The following is a 21,486-nucleotide window of genomic DNA, read 5'->3' as shown; positions in this document are numbered from 1 at the left end:
CTATCCACAAGGAGGAGCAGTGCACCGTCCAGGAAGGAAGTGAGCCCAGTGTCGATGACATCAGAGACACTGGGCTCACTGCTACAATCTAAAATATCTAAAACCACATATTACACACAAAGACCCCAAGGAAAGTGTTCTAAAGCTTCTAAACGTCATTAACATATATTTTTCAAAAAGGGTGAAGTGGCCCTTTAAGTCTTTGCTGACAATTAGCGCCTGAAGTACAACAGCGATGTTTTCCATCCTACACTAGTAAAATGCTTCCATTCTACATATCCTTTCACAAGTCTGAATCCGATTATTGCCTTGAAATAGCCTTTTCATAAAAATGTGTATGTGCGCATGCAATTCCAGGCCACACATTTTATCCTCCAATGAAACCCCTGCTCTCTTCCTCCAACCTTGCAACCTGCATTTTTCTCTGATAAGTCTCAAGTATCTAGTATTCCATTCCCAGAATGTTGAAGGCTATTGCAGTACGTCCCCCTGTTTCTCCCAGCAGAGCAGAGCAAACATGGACAGCTTGAGACCAGGTGCTGGGAGTGCATGGGAGAACAGAAGTGCTTAAATAAAACTGAAAGGAGAAGGTAAACTTAGAGACATTGAGGGGGAGAGAGTGCTGTAGATAAGAGATAATTAAAGACAATACTGCTCCGAGCAGGATAAAACCTTGCTCTGGAACACCTTACCCCAAAGTTACTATATTTACCCAGGGTAATGTCTGTGTACACACGCACACGCACGCACGCACGCGCACACGCACGCACACGCGCACGCACACACACACACACACACACACACACAGACAGACAGACAGACACACAGACACAATGTGCCCACGCCCAAAGTCTGTATTGTGCACTATTTTTCATGGTGTATGAATTAAATAAATATGTGCCTCTCAGCTGCCTCTTCCCTATCCAGTATCTGTAATATACTGTAAGTGTTAACTGTAAATCTGGGTTTACAGCACCCTGCATTCATATAAATCCCGCCGCCTGCACTGGAAAAATATCTATACCAGTAATGTATTCTAACCATCATGAACAAACATGTCATTATCCCGCTAAAATGGTAACATTTTATTCCCTATCCTCATTTGCGATGTATCTTAGAATACTTCTCTGCTGTGTACCTGTGATAAGACGTGGATTGTACAGAATATGACAATATGTTTTTACACAGTCAAAAAAGCAACACAAAATATTCCAATAGAACTGCACCATATTCCTGGAGAGAGTACAGTACATTAACCTGCAAGCATGCAGCCAGCCAGCCACACACACACACACACACACACACACACACACACACACACACACACACACACACACACACACACACACACACACACACACACACACACACACACACACACACACACACACACACACACACACACACACACACACACACACACACACACACACACACACACACACACACGCACGCCTGTTGTGCTTCTCTCTCACACAGACTGAAGACCTTGGTGAGCAGGGGAGACGGAGGATTTGGGGAGTGGGGGTAGGGCAAGGAATCCTGTGGGACAGACGCAGCTAGCTAAGCAAACACAAAGGCTTGAATATGAAATATTACTATACATCCACACACTGGAATTGCATAATTAATTGGGGAAAAAGAAAGACAGAAAGATAAAGCGGCTTCTGTTATTTCAGAGAATCTGGCCTACACATATTACATGTCTTTAAATGAAATCATCCCTATGCCAATGATTGTTCAACATTTTGAGCCTTCCACAAAAAAAAATATCACGCAGAGATATTATGCTTTCTATTCTTCCACCTGTAAAAGATTTATTATGACAACATGCACGTGCTTGTGCACGCACGCACGCACGCACGCACGCACGCACGCACGCACGCACGCACTCGTATGTATATGTTTGGGAGATGTAAAGTTGTACAGTACAATGTTGAATTCCTAGTTGGTTGCCAGGTCCTTTCAATAAGCAGCTCTGTCATATCACCTACAACAGTAGCTCCATCACAAACGTGTCTGAACATGCCAAAGTGTTCCCATGGGAGAGCGATGAAGGGATGCTCTGGAGGTGGAGAAGAGGGGGATGCAGAACTGACAGACAGATAAGGCAAGCGCAGGAATTTTAGAAATGCAGTGGAGCCGTTCCTCTCATTATTCAGCTTCCTACTGAAGTCCCAGCCTCTCCCGTTCTTGCTCTCTCTGTCCCCCTATTTTGCTGCACGTTATAAATCACCCCAGTCTGCAGCCTATTAGAGACGATGCCAGAATCCTTTGGTGTTGGTATGGAAGCATCGGAAACAATACCGGCGCACAAATAGCCTCCATCTCTCCTGCTGCACCATGCACAGATATGGGCTACACCACGGTTAGCGGTGGGTAATTTCTGTGTGTCATCTCCTGTATGGTACCTGACTCCTTTTATATTTCTCTGCCATTTTCCACTAAGTCCGTTAATTACCTCTGGAGCGTCCCTGGACTGGTTTTTCATGCACATTGATTTTGTTTCTTTCCACTAGTATGATTGTATTTCTTGAGCCTCGCAGGACGTGTGGTGTGTCTCAAGGCTGTGTTCTTGGACCATATTGTTCACTAAAAAATATACTATTCCTTAGTTCCTGTTGTTTGTAATGTAGATCTGCATCTGTATTCATTGCGAACTACCCCAGTTGTACTCAACTAACTTCATAGCTTTAAGTGAAATCTAATTATTTCAGTAAGATGATTGTTCAGTGGTTGGTTACTCTGCCGTTTCAAAATACATTTGATATGATAGTACTTTGTCAGTTCTCACTGAAATTTGTCTTGCGACCCAGCGGCCATGTATGCAGAACACATATACACACATTTGACACATCACAAAAAACAAAACAATATTACATACATAAAGACATGAAGACAAGAGCAATGTCCACCGCTTAGAATGATTACCCCATACTGTAGCTACTATAACTCCTGATTAAGCCTCAAAGTCGACTGGTGCACAAAGGACCTCTTTAGTCTGACCTTATTGTATGCTGGCCCTGGGACACCAGAAGGTAGCAACCTATATTCTCCATACAACACATGGCTAGTGTTTGAGGTGAGATTCCTTGCTAACTTTAGGATGCTGTTATCATACGTGGATGTATAAGGTTTCTGAAGTGGTTGTCCAACAATCTTTGAACAAATGTTCAGTTGTTGGAGCAGTTGTGACTTTAGGGCTGCAGACAAACCTCCATACCAGGTGGTATTACAGTACTGAAGAACACTCATAATAACAGAAGTGAAGAACAAAAGAAGAATCCGTCTATTAGCACCGAAGGATCTTAGACGGCGAAAGAAGTAGATTCTTTGCTTTGTTTTCTTACACACTGATTCAATCTGATCTTTCCATGACAACAGATGGTCTATTACTACTTCTAGGTATTTGTACGAACATACCTGGTTGATCGGTTCACCATGAATAGTAATGGGGGATCTGTGTATCTCTGGTGGTGTACCAAAAACAATCTCTCTTTTTTGTGTTAATGATGAGAGCGTTGTTATCACTCCATTCAACCACCTTATTTACTCTGTGTTGGTGCAGTCCAGGATCACTGGAACTAGGAGAGAAATCAAAACTGTGTACAATACATAAAGCCAAATTGATGCTCTGTTGCACAGCGGAAATATGGGTCGGCTATTTTCAGCATGCGATACAGTATGACAAAGTATGAATGAGGCTTAAAGCTGTATCAATACAACTTCAAATACATCATTCTGCCACCTCTTTATAACTTTTAAAAAGTTAACTACTAAAACATTTCTGGAATCATAATAAAGTCGAATTCATTCACAATTAAAAGACTGGTGTCATTAAGCAATAGTTCTTATAGCTTTGTTCACTACAGTAGAATCAAATACACATTTTTGCTGCCACTGAAAAGTCAAGAATGATACTTTTCTAAAACCAAATAAAGTGTGGAAAAAAGGACAGGAGAGATGAGCTCTTTGGGACATCTTTCATTACCATGCACCCAGTGAAAAATCATATGCATTAAACCCCCCATTTCTGAACCATGAAATATATCACAGGGATCTCTGTCGGCAAGTTCAAATTTGCTATTGCATACCAGCGTGAAATAAGCACTGAACCTATGAATTTAAAATAAATCAATTCAATCCTCACGAGAGGATAAAATACTTTTCAGTGTCAATGGTAATTTATATTCACACCATAAATGACACACGTTCCTTTTCCATTTTATGCATGACTAGCTTCCCACAAAGGATAAAAGCCCAGACAGCAATAAGTGTTGACATTTAAGATTTTGACAAAACTTGAAGGACTGAAATGTTGATTCAAGCAGAGATTTCAGTAAGTAAGTATACATGGGAGGGAGTATTCCTATCTTTTGACAAAGTTTACTAAACGACTATTTTACTTCTTTGGAGATATGTTACTTTCCTTTTTTTAAGAAATATGTTTAACCAATAATACAGTATAGGTGTATGATTATGTGCATGCGTGCGGAGGATAATAGGGCCCAAAAATGAATCCAAAATTGGTATTATTACCACGATGTGTTGGAAAATCACTGCAAAGACGTGTATTAGCTCTGACAATGACATGACATGTGGGCGGAGAGACGAAAGGGATATCAGAAGAAAATAATATAAAGCTAGGAAAGGGGGCTGAAGGGGCTTCAGACCACAAAGTACAAACAGCAGAAACCACAGATGGAATGAGAATCTCGAAAATAATGGAGTTCTTCCTGATTGTTGCTAAAGGGAATCCATGCAGCTAGAACATTACAGGAGACATTAGAGCATAGAGTGCATAGTGCTCCTCCATTGTTCTAAGTAAACAGTGAATAAATAAGTATCTCAAAGGAACTATTCATTCTCATTTCGCCTAGTGGTTAAAAATGGTCTTCAGAACAGAAAACAGCACAGACGAATTCCCCAGAAATATGGTGTGAAATGTTAATATCTGGTGTGAAAATGTTAGTAGGCCTACAGTTTGCAGGGATATCTATTTTGGTTCTGATCACAAACAATGGGTGTATGTTAACACAACAGAAACCCACGTCAGAGATATTGCATAATATAAAGAGTTTCATAATTTATTCATAAGAGCTCTCATAATGCCTTTTGATGTCTTTTATCAATGGCCGTAATGCACTGCATATATTGATTGATGGATTAATTCATTGAATACTATATTAGTCAGAAATTTAAACAGCACGTGGTACAGTACATCAGTGACACCAGAATAGCATGTTACATTTGTGATGAGACGTGTTCTCCTCGATGGGTCAGGTCTGGTTGTTCTCTATACAAGTAATCTCTCCTGTTTTTAATCGCATCGTAGCATTATGATGGGTGTTTTGGCCTGTGAGTCCTTTTTATTTGTCTGTAAACTCAGGGTTAAACAGGAATGTATGATGGAATTACTTTTGTCAATGTCACCTGACAGTGAATGTTGATTGGGGACTTATGGACTGGTGGATGGGCCACAGGTGTGGTGTGTCACACTGCATATACAAATGTATTGCCTACACATTGTGTGAAGGTCTAAGGAAGAGCTTCGGCTTGAAACGTTACCACAATATATCTCTTTTTATTCTTGAACTACATTTGTGACGTCCACATTCCACCATCGACCCACAAGGCAATTACATTTTAATATAAGAATATTGCTCATAACTTCTCTGCCAATTTTTCCATGCAAGGCTCAGTCTAAAGTTATGAACATTGTGGTGCTTTCTGGCACCATATTTAATGGAGAGTGCGTGGTTACGACATATGCCATACTACACTTATGAGCTTATTGTCTGCTTCAACTATAAGGTAAGGGTGCATTTGAAAAACACTTAATGAACAGTGAAGGTCTTGGACAAAGGAAAACTGACATGAGTGTAACTTTGAGAGGTGGGGGCACGACCTTTGACCCTAGGGAGAGATAGCATTAACCCTGGCCACTGATAAGGCTGGTGGAGGCTGTGAACTGCATGTGTTTGGAGTGACAGCTAGAGGATGGATAAGGCTAATACCTCGGCAAATGCACAGGCATCTCTCCCCTGACAGCAAGATTACTCAGCCATGCCGGTACAGCCGTTAGACATCCACACTTAAGAACTGGAAAGTAATACCGTCGGCACACACGGCTCAGAGGTGTCCAACGATGTGCATTGAAAATTTGCCTTACGAAGAGGATACATAAATATAAAAACTCAATGAAATGGTAAATGGTGCATTTGTGTAGTTCCATTATCCAAGGCACTTTACAATGATTGTGCATTACATTCACTGAAGGTCTTTAGTTTACACACCGGACTTGTCCGGAGGCAAATTTTCGACACAAATAATTAAAAAAAAAAAAACCTAACAAAGTCAATGCAAGCTTCCACATCAGCAACACATTTCCACGGAGCGAAAATGCGTCTGTTATTTTTTCGCTCTGCTATCGAATTTTCATTCGCTGGTGAATGCTACACCTTGACCAATCAAAATACAGCCCAAAATGTGTTTTGGTCCATAAACAGCGGCGTACGATACAGTAGTTGTGAGCGTATTACCTGCTGCGATTGTGAACAGAGCAGCAGCAGCCTTGAACCTTCATACTGTACAGTACACCGATGGCAGAGGAAACCGTGCAAGGCACCAACCTGCTCATTGGGAGCAATTAGGGTTTTTTTGCTCAAGGACACTTGGACACTAACTCTGGTGGAGCCCGGGATCGAACTGGGAACCTTCAGGTTGCAAAGCGGACGATCTGTCTCCTGAGCCACTGCTGATAATGATGTAGAAAACGCATCGGTTGAGTTAGTATCTCAAACCCTCACCCTAACCCTAACCTCCCACGGGGCAGCACACCTAAACCTAACATTAACCCATGTCTAACCAATGACTAATCTAAACTAAGTATGCACCCCAGAACATCAATATGGATTGTCCTTCATAAAAGATTTGACTAGAACATGAATGGATCAATGTTGAAAAATAATAAGCAGCCAGCATGAAAGTTTCATTGGACAGTGAATGAGGATAAAAGAATCATCATTTATCAAAAAAAAGCAGGAAAGGGTTTTGGGGCAGGATGCAAGAGAAGTGGACACAGCTAAAGAGTTTGGAAGACATTAGTCATGAACCAGCAAGTAGCAACTCTTCATTAGACATGGTTCCTTCTCTGATTACAGGAGTCTATGGAGAACAGGGAAATAATGCAGAACCAGTAGAGAACTACTTAAAACGTGTGTGTACACACACACACATGCACACACACACGCACACACGCACCCACGCACCCACGCACACACACACACACACACACACACACACACACACACACACCCATTCCATCTTCACTGACTCCCCCTGTCTTTTATTTTTCCTACACCCATTTCAATTCCCCTGTGGCTTGCCTTTCTCTCCTTGTCAGCAATTTATTCTCCAAAGATAGGCATAAAGAGAGAAGAGGAAAAAACATGTTCTCTCGTTCACACACACACACACACACACACGCGCACACACACACGCACACGCACACAACACACAACACACACACACACACACACACACACACACACACACACACACACACACACACACACGCACAAGCACACACACAACACACAACACACAACACACACACACACACACACGCATGCACACAATACTGCCCTCGTATATGCTAGTAAAGTCAGCTTCATATGTGTGTAATAATGTGGAGGTACCGCCTACAGTGCTGTTCCTACTAATACCTAATTCCTACTAGTGCCTGTGAGTTCAACATCCCGCTCACAGTAGCATGCACTTCCAAGCACCTCTGCTCAGAGTTTGTGTTCTGGGTGAAAAGCTTGCCTTATAGCTCTTCTGACACCACAACGACTGCTAGATTGTATAAGTAATGTTATGTGGCACTGCCGTCTAAAAGAAAATACTGTCTGTCAGTTTGTCTTTTTATGGCGTACAGTTTTACATAGTGCTGAAGGGGCCAAGGTGTTCAGAAAAGGGTGAGTCTGTATGTCTGTTGGGCTCTGCCTCTGTATGTGTATCTCTGTGTATGAATATATCTGTATCTCTGTCCCCACATAAGTAGACCAGTCACAGCTCAGCTCAAGCTGTTCACAACTTTTTCTTTTGCGGGCGTGGCTCCACGACACCGAGTTGGACCTCTGACGTTACACGAAAGAAGAAGAAGAGTGTGTGTGGGTAACGTCATCAACATTTACATTTTAAAATGTATAGGTTATTATATTTAGAGGGATTCAAGCCAGTTAGCTAGATAACTGCTAATTAATTTAACTGTCTGAAAGCCTTTTCAATTGCGCAGGGAAGACTCTGTGTCTGGTTAATATATTCAGCTATCATTGTCCACGCACAATCACATGCGTGCGCACGCGGCCACGCGCACGCACGCTCAATGTTGCCACATACCCCGGAGCCACAAGGTCTATGTCAGAATATCTGAACTACCCAGGGCCAATTCCCTATGCCCTGGCATTTTGATGGAAATGCTGAGCCTAGGGGAATATGGGGAAGGAAACTGTTTAGACAATACCTGAAGCACTTTTGCCCTGGTCTGTCCACACTTTAAACAGAAACCAGCTGTCCCCAGACTGCGATACTCTTGGCATCCTCTGACTGATAATTTCCTTAATGTGGACTGACCAGAGCGAGAAAAAAAGAGAGGGGGGGTGACATGATGGTATAAACAAGGGGCTACCAAAGTGCAAAATGTCCTGAGGACAAATAAAAACCACTTCATGTTATCTGCCTTCATGGCGAAAAACGTTGACAACCTGTCAATTTATCCACCAAGTTATCACACACAATCAATCCATTAAGTTATTACACACAAGTTAATCCACACAAAGAGTCAAGATTCGGTAACCATATCACATATAGCGGCCATTTTGTTCTTATGTCCTATACTTGGGTGGGTAACCCCTTACACCGGGGCTCCACCTGGCGCGTCAGCGTCGCGTCTCCGTCACCGTCAGGGAATGTTCCCTTTTTAATCAATGAAGGGTGGCTCCACTTCCCGCGTTGCGTGACATTAATGCGTGCATTAAAATTGAACCGGTACGTTTTTTGACACACGCGATGGAGACGCAACGCGTCCGGTGGAGCCCTGGGGTTAGTGACAGGGCATGTGGATATGGTCAATTAGAACCAATAACAATTGGACAACCAATTACTTTGCTTTGAGTGTTTGCATGTTAAGTATCTACAGCCTCTTTGGTGCATTTAGACAGGATGTTGTCAGAAACAGCGACATTAGTGGCACGGACACATATTTGAAGTGGGGCGTCTGGAGGCGCATTAGTTAATGGACGGTGACAGACTAAAGAGGGACTTTGACCTTTGAGGATGCTTCTCTGCTAGCTTCTTCTGTCATCATCTGTAGCCACTCCTTTCTATGAGGGAGAAGAGGATTACAATCAAAGGGGCTCGGAACGTCACAGGGGTTCCCACCCTGCCTGACCTGTCAGTCACAATAGACAGATTTACTGCACCTATTGTCACTGTCAGGTGGAAACCTTGTATCTCCATATTTCTTTCTTTATTTTTTCTTGTTTGTCTTTCTTGTTTATTTTTTATTTAAAAAAAAAGAATAAAGACCAACGTCAAAGTGGTTCAGTGTGTCTGTATAGCCTGAACGTACCTGAGCGTGTCTTGGCATAGAGCGGCCGATCAAGCTGGCGCTGGAAATAGACGCCGACTCCCTATTGATTCACCAACCAATGTTGATAAAAAACAGACTTTTACTTTATTCACTTGAAACAAACTCGCCTGAGACTCCGAGGCTAGTATAGACGTGTCTGTGGATTTATAAATACTAAAGCATTGAAAAGCATTAACAACAGCTTGTGACTGAATAATAACTACAAAGGATCTATATTGGGATACGGGTTGTTGTACCTATACATCTTTTGGAAAGTGACATACAGGGTTTCCACCTGACAGTGCAACACTAACATCCACTTGAAGTGATGTCGGGGGTTAACATCAATACACCCCGTCACTCTTTCCACAATCAACCCAAGTGGTCCTCCTCACTCAGATGATTGGCTTTCCTCCCCTCCCACCATGTCAGTGGATTGAGGAAAACAAATTCCATTCCACATGAAAATATCAATATCTGGGGAGGGGAGCCATCTCTTTGCCTTGCCGTTGCATGGCAGCTATACTGAATGATTCCATAGCAGACCAGCATACGCAATTTGAGATGGGGCGGGGTCCAGGGGAGGAAACATGTCTCCATTCTGCAGCCCCATTATGACATACTGTATGTCTATAGCAGGATAATGACATTTCGCAGGTATACAAAAGCACGACTGTGTGTGTGTGTGTGTGTGTGTGTGTGTGTGTGTGTGTGTGTGTGTGTGTGTGTGTGTGTGTGTGCGTGTGTTGTACACTGTATATGAACAATATAGTGAGACTGTATAGACATCTATGGTTTAAGAATCTCATTATTTCATCAGAGGAGTTTTATGGCTAAATGTTAAGCTCCGCCACGGGCCTCAATTTTCCTCTAGCAAATGCCAGTGTCCAATTAGGTCAGCGTTATCATTTGTTCCCCTCGTATACGCTGGGCCTATACAAACAATCCGCCTGCCGAATAACCTTAAGTGTACACGGGCAGTGACTTTGCTTTCACCTCAATAAAGTGCTACTTGATTGAATCAAGTGGCCGAGGTCAATAGGACACATGTTCATTTCCCAGGGTCCTCTGGGGGTCCCTGCAGGCAGAGAAATATGCTGAGTGTCTTCCCTGACATTTATTGGATAGGAACTAGGTTATACGTCTTTTCTTTTCCCCCCTCCTTTTTCCGCATCCCTCGCCTTCAGAGTAAAAGGCTTCACCGGTCCATATTAAGTGTGTGGGTGTACGTGCGTGCTCAACGTCTGTGCGCATGTGTTTCTGCTTAGGCAGTATTCCAGCCCACGGTCACGCTTCAGGCACCGGTGCGCGCGACATCTGTCACTGTCTCTGCACTGTCACCTCGCTGCTCTGTCGCCGGAAAGAACAAGTCTCCCTCCTCCGCCACCGCAAGGGCGGCAAGTGGTGCCGAAGCCTTTCCCTCGCTTCCCCCGTCTCCCCTCTATCTCTGTCACTTATTTTCTGCTGCCATCATTTTGTATTTGTCAGCCCAGCGCAGGCAGCGCTGTCTCTTTGTCAGTCGTTCCATTCACTTTTCATAGCCTGTCTCCGTTACCTCATTCCCCACAAGGTCTTCCATCGCTCAACACTCCCAATGCAATCTTTATGTCATAACGCACGCACGCACGCACGCGCACACGCACACACACACACACACACACACACACACACACACACACACACACACACACACACACACACACACACATGGGTCTTCCTGATGATTGCACCATTTTCCTCTGGTTGACTGTACGTAATTCTTCTGCAGGTCAGAGGATTCTTTCACCTGTTTCTATACCAGATCATGCATTATGAACACTTCAACAGTTTGATTGGTTCAAGCACGGAGCTTTGCTACCAGCCAGTGACTGCATACTTTCAGAGATTGCAATGTAATGAGCTAAATTGTTTTATATTATTGGAATTCATTGCTCATAATTTGGTTTGCTGTGTCTTCTCTGTCTCAACTTGACATCTGTGCTTGTGTTGCTCATAAAGCCCTTATTAAAACACTTATTACAGTTTATTATTAGCAGAGAGGATGGAGTGAACTGAGAGGGTGATTTTGTTTTTGGCTTTTCTGCCTTTATTGATACAAGTGAAGATTGACAGGAAAGAGGGAGAAAGAGAGAGGGGTAGACGTGCAGCAAAGGCTGTCATGAACGGGACTCGAACACACAACCAACTGTCATCAGGCTATATGTGGCATGCGCCTGGCCCGCTAGGCCAGCGGGCGCCATCCTGAGAGGGTGATTAAAGCCATTTCTTCTAGAGATTATATGGAAGCTGACCAATCAGCGCAAGCTAAATCAGTATCTTCCATAAAGCTGATATGACAGCTGACCAACTGAACTGCGGTTCAGTTTAAGCACTGAGCGACCTCAGTGCTTAGAGAACCCATCAGGTCAAACATGGATGAGGTATAAACTGCAACACTAGACTAGAGTCTCCAAAGGAATCAGAACACAGTTGAATGCAGTGACCTTCAATGGTTCACAGAACCTACACATTATCATCAGCCAGTATCCACTGCCCTCCCTTCAACCTCACCTTAGAAAGAGAGGGAGGGGCTCACGTAAAGGTTTCAGTCAACGTATATCAAGGACATCGTCGTGACGTCATGGAACTGTTTCTGCTCCGTCCGTGCTCATTATAAGTGCGATCTTTAGCGGCGCTTTTCTCGGAATTGAGGCTCAGATTGAGGCGATTATACAGAACGTCAATGTTTTAGGAGCTCAATAAAACATCCCTGCAGCGACCTCGCGGGTACTATAGTAGCATTCCTGACGAAAGAATAATAACTAGCGCCCGCCCCCGGAAATTATGCCTTCCGGTTCACCGGATCAGCTTTTGGGGTCTTCAAAATAAGACGGCGCGGCTGAAAAGCTTGGCGTGCCAAGTTTATCTACAAAATAAAAGCCTGTAAAATAATATTATGAATAAGCCACATTCTTCACCAGACAAACAAACTGATCCCCCGAAAATCTTCCATGTGTGTCAACCATGTATAGGGTCAATACCCCCACTAACCCCCGGCTTCCCGACCCTCTTCCAAACTCGTGAACTCAGCGGTATATTCGACAGAGGGCGGCTCTGTTCCACTACCTCACGTTTCGCCCCTGTGTGAACCCTTCCTGGCGGTGACCCCTGAAGGATGAAGCTAGAGACACATAATTCACCCAGCAGGCTCAACAAGTCGGCTTTTGTGCTTCTCCTCAACCTTGAAGCCTGACAATAAATGTTAGTGAGCTGCTATACACGCACGCGGGGGAAAACGACTGAGCTTCATCGGCGGGTCAAACCGTATACCCGGGTACCATTTTGACCACGTCTTATTCATTACGATGAAGGAAAGAAAGCGAGGAGAAAAAGCGATAGATACATGGATCAGCGAAACCTTTCGGGTGATTCTCTGTTCAATAGACAGCGTGTGCTGCAGGGCAGACGTCTGCAGATAACTAAGACGGTGCAGGGCAAGAGGTGGCCAGATAATGAGGCAGCGCAGAGTATTGTTATCGAGCCAACATGCCACTGTTGGTAGCCGTCGCCATTAAAATGTTGGTATAGGTCTCACCATTAAAAAAGACCCCTGACACTCCACTCCAATGCCCCCTCAGCCACTATACCTTTCCACAAATCCCCCCTTTGTCTCTATCTGTCTTATTTGTTTCCAATATATCCGGTGTTTCCAGAGCCTCCGGTCTGCTCCACAGGGATGATCTGCAGAGCATCTGCAGCAAGCATGTTCTGATCCCCCCCCCCCAAGCCCCATGACCTCTGACCTCCCACCGCTCTCTCCGCAAGGCTTTATTCTGCAGCCACACATCCCCTGGCTAAGAAAGCAAGTAAATAAAGACACACATGCATGCATGCACGCACGCACGCACGCACGCACGCACGCACGCACGCACGCACGCACGCACGCACGCACGCACGCACGCACGCACGCACGCAAGCAACGCACGCACGCACGCACGCACGCACGCACGCACGCACGCACGCACGCACGATCGCACACACAGTGCTTTTAACTCTGAGAGTGTTCAAATCCGTTCACTCTCAGAGTTACAAATATATAAATGAACAGCGAAGCTTTCTCCGTGTTTATTGGGTAGATGCGCCGCTGACAGATTCCTCACTGGCACACGAAGCCGTGAAAGGCTGTTGACACTGCGAAGCCTGCTAAGTCAGCACATTAACACTGTCACCTGTCAGGAACAACAACAAGTAATCCCGAGTCTGAACCCGGGGACTGAACCAGACACCCAAACCAGGGAACTATAAACCAGACACACAGCTGCTGGGATGTCTGACAGGTGGCTCTCACAGTAAACATTCCACCTGTTCCTTGCTCGTAAAGATTTGCCGTGCCTGTAATCGGAAATAAGCGACCGTTTATGCTGACGTTATAGTGATCTATGTTGGTCACCGGTCTATGTACATTCAAGATTCAAAAGTTTTTTTATTAAGATAATAAAACCACATATTAAAAAAATATAGTACAGTATAAGGAAAGACAAATAAAGGTCAAAGCAATGCAGAGTGCATGAAATATGAAGGAAGAATAATTTAGCAACGGCATATGCAGAATAATGATGCAGTAAAAAGAGTATAGTGCCAACAGCACTGTAGAATTACAAAGTGCAGGAGCTTTTATCTTAAAAACAGAAGGAGAATAAAGACTTTGTGTGCTCTGTTGAGAGCAAAAATGGGTGTTTCCAGATTGATTTGCAGTTTTGTTTTGTTATTTATTGTGTCCTTGTTCTGCTCTCTCATAGCCTCAGGGAGGAAGCTCATTGTGGTGACCTTGTGACACCTTGTGTGTACGTACAGTAGAATGTCTAATTACACTCTCCTCATTAGATGATTTATGCATATTGGTTATTTTTTGGAAAATAAGCAGCTCCCCCTTCATGGACTTAAAATAAAGCTTGACTGAAGTGCTCAAGTGTAGAAGATGTCCTTGAATGACCTTGCATTCATAATCCCTAGTGGAGCTGGAACAATGACAATGAGCTTATTATTTCCAAAACGGTGCTATTTCGAAGGCCCTTATACTGGTCAAAGAAACATGATCATTTAGTTTGTTTTGTTGTGGTATGCGAGGCACCATGGATGATCTAATAGCACCAAGAGTGTACAACTTAACATTTGTACACTATTTGGAGTTAAAGTACACTTTTGGAGTTAAAAGTAATACTGAGGTTTTTCCAGGCTAAGTTTTGGAATGTCTCTTGACAAATGAACGCCGGTGTCATTTGGATCCAGGTCACAGGCTTTAATGGGATCAACGTTATCTTCCACAGACATCGTGGGCAACAGAGCAAACAGCTGTCAGCCTAGCTGGGTTCCATGAACCACACACACACACACGCACGCACGCACGCACACACACACACACACACACACACACGCACGCACGCACACGCACACACAGTGTAAGCACACTTAAGTATCAAGAAACGCCTAGTCGCCAAGAAACGCCACTTAAGCGTCAAGAAATGCTTTGCCGACGCTACAAGTTGAAGCCGCGCGCGAGCGTAATTTCCATCCACCAGCTGATTAAAAACCAGTAAGAGGCGCTTGTTCTAGGCGCTTTTCTTGCTGCCTCTTGGCACCTATATGTGCCCACACCCCCACACACACACACACACACACACACACACACACACACACACACATGTATGCACGCACACACACGCTGCATGCACACATACAGTATGCACAAGTGTGCAACCATGCAGCGTAGCGTCACTTACTGGCTACTTCCAGCGAGGCGTTGTGACTGACGGCCTGGCCCAGGTAGTTGCGGGCCACACACACGTAGCTGCCGTCGTCGGGTTTGCTGCGTCGTCCGTGGACGATGCGCAGGAAGAAGAGGGAGCCGCTGGGCAGCAGCATGCGGTGAGAGCGCGGGTTGTCCCGGTCCGTCTCCACGCGCTCCCCGTCTTTGTACCACTCCACCGTGGGGGGAGGACGGCCCTCCGCCTTACAGTTGAGGGTGGCCGGCTCCCCTTTGGACACGATGAGGTCAGAGGGGTGTTCCACGATGCGGGGAGGGGAGTCCTCCTGGCGAAGACGAGATCCTGAGGAGGGGGAGAACGGATATGCTTTGAGACAGGGGTTTGCAAACTTTTTCATGTCAAGGACCCCAAAATTGACGTGTATGTATTAGCCCGCAGACCCCCCATTTGAAAAGATATCCCAGGGACCCCATAAGAGAAGATTTTTACGGCTCTAGCAGTGATTTTCAACCATTTTAATTTCAAGGACCGCATGCATGCATGCTCCATAAAATTAAATATGGAGAGGTCCCAATAGGCAGGTAAACGAGGTACACAACCATTTCACCAGAGCCAGTAGAGCAGATGTGGTGCCTCCTGCTTTTAAAAGTAAAGTGGGCAAAGGCTCACTTTATTTACATAGGAGCCACACAGTGGAACAGCCTGGAAACCAGTGTTAAACTGACATCCAATCTTAGGTCATTTAAACAGAAGACTAAATCATGGCTACTGGAAAAGGTTTCCCTGTATAAAGGGTATTTTTAGAGGGATGGATAGGGATGTACATGTTGTGTTGTGTATGTACTGGTATGTATTGTGATGTATTTTTAAAGTATTGTTCCGTTCAGTGTGAGAGGACCTCAGTGAAAATAAGTCTTCCTGTGAAAGCCTTAAAAAGATTATAATGTTTTTTGTAGTTGCTTTTCTATATAAATCAAATCAAATCAAATTAAAAAAGAAAAATCTCTAAACTGTATGGAAACATTTGGAATTTTTGACCAACAGAAAATCATCATTTTGTGACAAAAACATTTTGTGGAGAAATTTTGTTTTGTTCTGTTATATGGGGATTACAATGCAAATAAAAAGTACATGAACCCGTGGACTTAGCGCCCTCTACCGATATTGACGTCAGACTTCGGTGCTCTATAGAGCATCGCAGTCCAGCCCCCTTTCATGACGACGCCAGGCCCAGGAAATCATTTCCAATGCATTTTTCCCTAAAAGGTCTTTAAATAAATACTTTTTGAAATGTCTATGAGGAAAATGAACGGGGAATCATTTCCTGGGCCCTGGTAGGGGGCGGGACTGCAACGCTCTATAGTGGCACTATTAGACAGTCTACAGAGTGTCAGAATGTCATGTAATGTTTGACAGCATAATTACCACACATCCTCATGTGACAGTGGAAACGTCAGACTGACATAAAGCATTCAGCAGTATGCTATGCTGACATGTGAAGCCCTTAGTGTTGCATGTCTTGTTCGAAAACTCCAAAACAGTATATCCTTCGCAGCAGGATAAATAGAAAATCACACTTGTGTGAAGTGAAGGGTGCTCTTTATCATCATACATCATCTCATTCCGGCCAATCAAATTCTCACCTTCGTCTTCAATGTTTGTGTTTACGCAATGTTTGTGTTTACACAAACACTCAAAGCTGGCCATTCATTGTCAATGGCATTCAATGTTTGTGTTAGGACAATGTTTGTGTTTACACAAACCCTCAAAGCTGGACATAGGATGGGCTAGCGCTCCTCAAAAAAAAATCAAGATGAAGAGCCAAGTTCATTCTTCTTCTTTTTTCATCACATTGAAGGGCTGAAGACACGTCTGACTATTAAACAGATTGACTGACCTGTTGATACAAGGACTCACAGCAACACATGACATCTAATTATGACCTTGTGCCCGCAATTTGAAACAGATGAATGGCCCTGCTGTCAATGTACACAGTTTTATGGTTCAGGAGCCAGATGCCTTTGTTTTTGCCTGATAACGGGACAGAGGAAATTGACTCAGAAATGTGCACATCAATACACATATCAACGGGCACAGAGATATATCGACTTAATAGCTGACACACACACACAGTAAATCCACTCTGACACTCTGTGGGTGCTGTAAAAATCAGGCTGCTCTCATCACTGCATGGCACAGTGCACTCATGGTGTGATTGTAACAAACAGCAACTGGTTAGCCAGAGTGTCAAGATGGCAAACAGAAACATTATTACCATGATGGAAAATAACAGTTCTACCATTTTATGTGGGTTTTCTAAGAGAGTGATGAGAAATGTGAAAACAACACGTGTGTGTGTGTGTGTGTGTGTGTGTGTGTGTGTGTGTGTGTGTGTGTGTGTGTGTGCGTGCGTGCGTGCGTGCGTGCGTGCGTGCGTGCGTGCGTGCGTGCGTGCGTGCGTGCGTGCGTGCGTGCGTGCAAACATGATGGTTTTGTATCAGTATATGACCGGCTGCAAATGTGCTTGTTAGCCAGCTAACAAGATGAAACAGTGGCACTTTGGGAGTGTTCGTTCACACAACAAGCCACAAACACCACATTTCATTCCATAAACTTCCTCAGACAAACCGTGGTCAGTTCAGTTGGAGTAACAGGAATGCACCGAACGCTCTGAATTTCCAAAACTGAGAGCTCGTAATTTTCAAAACAACAGGAAAGGACTGTGGGGTGCCTCGTGGTTCAGTGAGTTGAGACCCAGGTTATGACGCCCACCCAGTCTTGCATGTCTGTCTTGTCTCTCAGCATTCCTATCTAGACTAACCTACAGTATCTGTAATAAGGAAAAGATAATGGAAAAGATTCATCTTTAAGAAAGCATTCAGTGTGCTCAGAGTGTGTCAGAGTGAATTCAATTCACTAATGCACTCATGAATAGAGACATAAGTAGAAATACACCAAAGATGGGGCGGGCACCCGGTTGCCTAGCGGTCCAGACGCATGCCACATATAGGCTCTGGCCTGACGTTGCATGTTCGAGTCCCGTTCATGACAACCTTTGCTGCATGTCTCTCCCTCCCTCTATCCTGTCCATCTTCACTTGCAACTATCAATAAAGGCAGAGAAGCGAAAAACTAATCTTAAAAAATATATATATTATAATAATACACAATATACACATTGGGCACGATTCACTAAGCTGGTTACACCCATATTTTGGGTGTAAATGAATTTTCCAAACGTCCAGAATAAGGCATTCTAATGACATGCAGCAAGCTTTGGTCCCATGTACTGTAAAGTCTGCCAGACAGTAGCCTTGTGGTTAGAGTGTCCGCCCTGAAACTGGGAGGTCGGGGTTTGATCCCCGACCGGGTCATACCAGACTGTAAAAATGGGACCCAATGCCTCCCTGCGTTGCACTCAGCATCAAGGGTTGGATTGGCGGGTCAAATCTACCAATCAAATGATTCCCGAGCACGGCACGGCTGCAGCTCACCGCTCCTTGGCTGCGGCTCACTGCTCCAAGAGATGGGTCAAATGCGGAGAACAACATTTCACTGCGGTAACGTGTGTGACAAATTGTACGACTTTGACTTTGACCGCATCCGAGCAGACTAGAGAAAGCTTTGGTCCCATGTACTGTAAGACTGCATCCGAGCAGACTAGAGAAAGCTTTGGTCCCATGTACTGTAAGACTGCATCCGAGCAGACTAGAGAAAGCTTTGGTCCCATGTACTGTAAGACTGCATCCGAGCAGACTAGAGAAAGCTTTGGTCCCATGTACTGTAAGACTGCATCCGAGCAGACTAGAGAAAGAGCGTCCCTCCACATCATTCACAGACACAAAAAGATTACTGGATCAGACCACTAATGTTGGAGGTTTGGAAAATCCCTTTACACCCAAAATATGGGTGTAAACAGCTTGGTGAATCGGGCCCATGAATGTTAGACCAGCAGCAGTGGATGCAGCTGTTCATCAGAACTAGTGCAAAATGGACCTGCATTATCTGAAGCTTTCAAAGAGGAAATCAGAAAGTCAATCATGAGAAAATAACATATCTAACGTGCAGGGCTTATGACTTATTTTATGATTTGTGTATTACTTTATTATACTGCACGTGCACGCACGCACGCACGCGCACACACACATGCACACACACACACGCACACGCACACACACACACACACACACACACACTTTCCAATATGCCATAAATCTTTCAGCATGCAGATTGAACTGTGCTTTGGAGATGTGGTGAAACATGATGTGATTATGCATCTATTTAAAGTGGACATGGATTTTCCACAGCTGCCTGTTATGAAGCTCTGCGTGGAGAGAGCATCCCCGTCCTCAACATCATCCATCATCCCTCACACCAAATTACCACCCTGGCTGCTGGCTCTTCCTCCTCCCACCCTTCTGAAGGAGCACGTGTGTGCGTGCGTGCACAATGCACATACACATGCACATTCGGCTGCCGAACCCCATCTCACAATATTTTGTTCCAGGGACCCCCCCCCCCACACACACACACACACACACACACACACACACACACACACACACACACACACACACACACACACACACACACACACACACACACACACACACACACACACACACACACACACACAGGGTTATTGTCTGCTGGGTTCCTCACGTGTGAGTGTGACTGGATTCCCCCATACCATGAAACTGTGGAACAATGAGTCCCAAGGAGGGCAGGAGACAAAGCAAGCATCCTTAATGAGTCCCATATACACACACTGCACAATGCCACTGCACACTGCCCTCCCCTACTCTCTGTCTGTCTGTCTGTCTGTCTGTCTGTCTGTCTGTCTGTCTGTCTGTCTGTCTCTGTCTCGTTCTCTGTCTCTCACACTGTCTCTCTCTCTCTCTCTCTCTCTCTATCTCTTACAACTGTGACATTTATACAGGTCAGAATGTGGGGAAAAAAACATTTCCCATCGGATGTACAGTAAATTGCTGTAATGGGACTGTGCGTGTTTGTGTATACTCGTACGTGAGAGTCTGTGTGTGTGTGTGTGGGGGGGGGGGGGGGGGGTTGTGTGCGTGCATGCGTGCGCGTTCATTGTCCATATCTCTTTTCGTGTACAAGGCAAAAATAATGCTAATCTAATTTGAAGGACGAGCATATATCCAGATGATCTAATAGAGAGACAGAGAGGGACAGATGGGAAATTAAATGTGGCATTACTGTCCAATAAGCGTCTCCATTGGTGCGTGGTACTGTGTCAGTTTTTACTGCTACGTGAGCAGGAGAATCATGTGATTTTTCTTTTGTTTCATAATATGGCTGTGAGCACGTCGTACAGCACTGGCTTCCACACGCTGCAGTCGTCCATGCTTTGAAGGTGCTATGGTTCTGTAGAGCAGATCATTACCACAAGGCTGGAACATGATGAGCTTTAGTGCTCTCCCACTAACTACACTGTAAAATCCTCCGTGTTCATTTTAACACTGAGAATTAGCCTGAGGATTGTATTGTGCAGAAGAAAAACAAATACTCCACGGCTGGGAATGGACTGTCACTGAAAAGACAATGTTTGTGTTGTTGAAAGGCCAAAAGGTGTGCCCCCTCCATCAAAGTTGTCCCTGGCATTTACTTGACTGCTTGCCCGGTTACACTTTGCCTGATAAGCACGGCTGCTACATGCTTAAATTGTAAGCAGTTTAGGGATCGTCACTCAAAAAAGCGATATATTACTCCTTATTCGTTCGTTACTTGTTTCAATTACTATTTTATTACTCCCTGCCAAAAGTAACTTGTTACACTACCCCGTTACTTTACGAAATTGCATCCTTTCTCCTCAGAATTCTGACATGCGTGTGCAATGCACACGCATGTCAGAATTCTAGGTGTAAGTGCAAAACCATGTTTTAGGTGTTATTTAGCTTCCTATTCATTGATATAAATATAACATTGACTTACCACAAGTCTAGACAGAGTTGCGACATTAAGGGGGCAGAAAACAGCCCAGTCACGTGGTTCTGTCTTACGCTATGGCTCTGCCGCATATCAAGGCTCCCGTTCGATCGCTAGCTCTCGGCTCGATTGGCTTCTGCACACAATTGATGATATGCAC

The 21,486-nt window shown here is 44.4% G+C and overlaps 1 protein-coding gene across 3 annotated transcripts in view; it reads right to left on the bottom strand.

Annotated features, from left to right (window-relative positions):
• Nucleotides 1-21,486, bottom strand: part of LOC306928396 (roundabout homolog 1-like) — a 177,236-nt gene that overhangs the window by 98,802 nt on the left and 56,948 nt on the right. For 2 of the 3 annotated variants that reach the window (XM_079508452.1, XM_079508453.1), the window contains one exon: nt 15,394-15,720. The exons of the other annotated variant lie outside the window; for it this stretch is intronic. In XM_079508452.1, the coding sequence (XP_079364578.1) occupies nt 15,394-15,720 (327 nt within the window). The remainder of the gene's footprint in view (nt 1-15,393; nt 15,721-21,486) is intronic. 3 annotated transcript variants of the gene reach the window in all.

This window comes from Electrona antarctica (genome assembly GCF_951216825.1).
Source record: "Electrona antarctica genome assembly, chromosome: 8".
Taxonomy (NCBI): Eukaryota; Metazoa; Chordata; class Actinopteri; order Myctophiformes; family Myctophidae; genus Electrona; species Electrona antarctica.
This window is presented reverse-complemented; position numbering and strand designations above follow the sequence as displayed.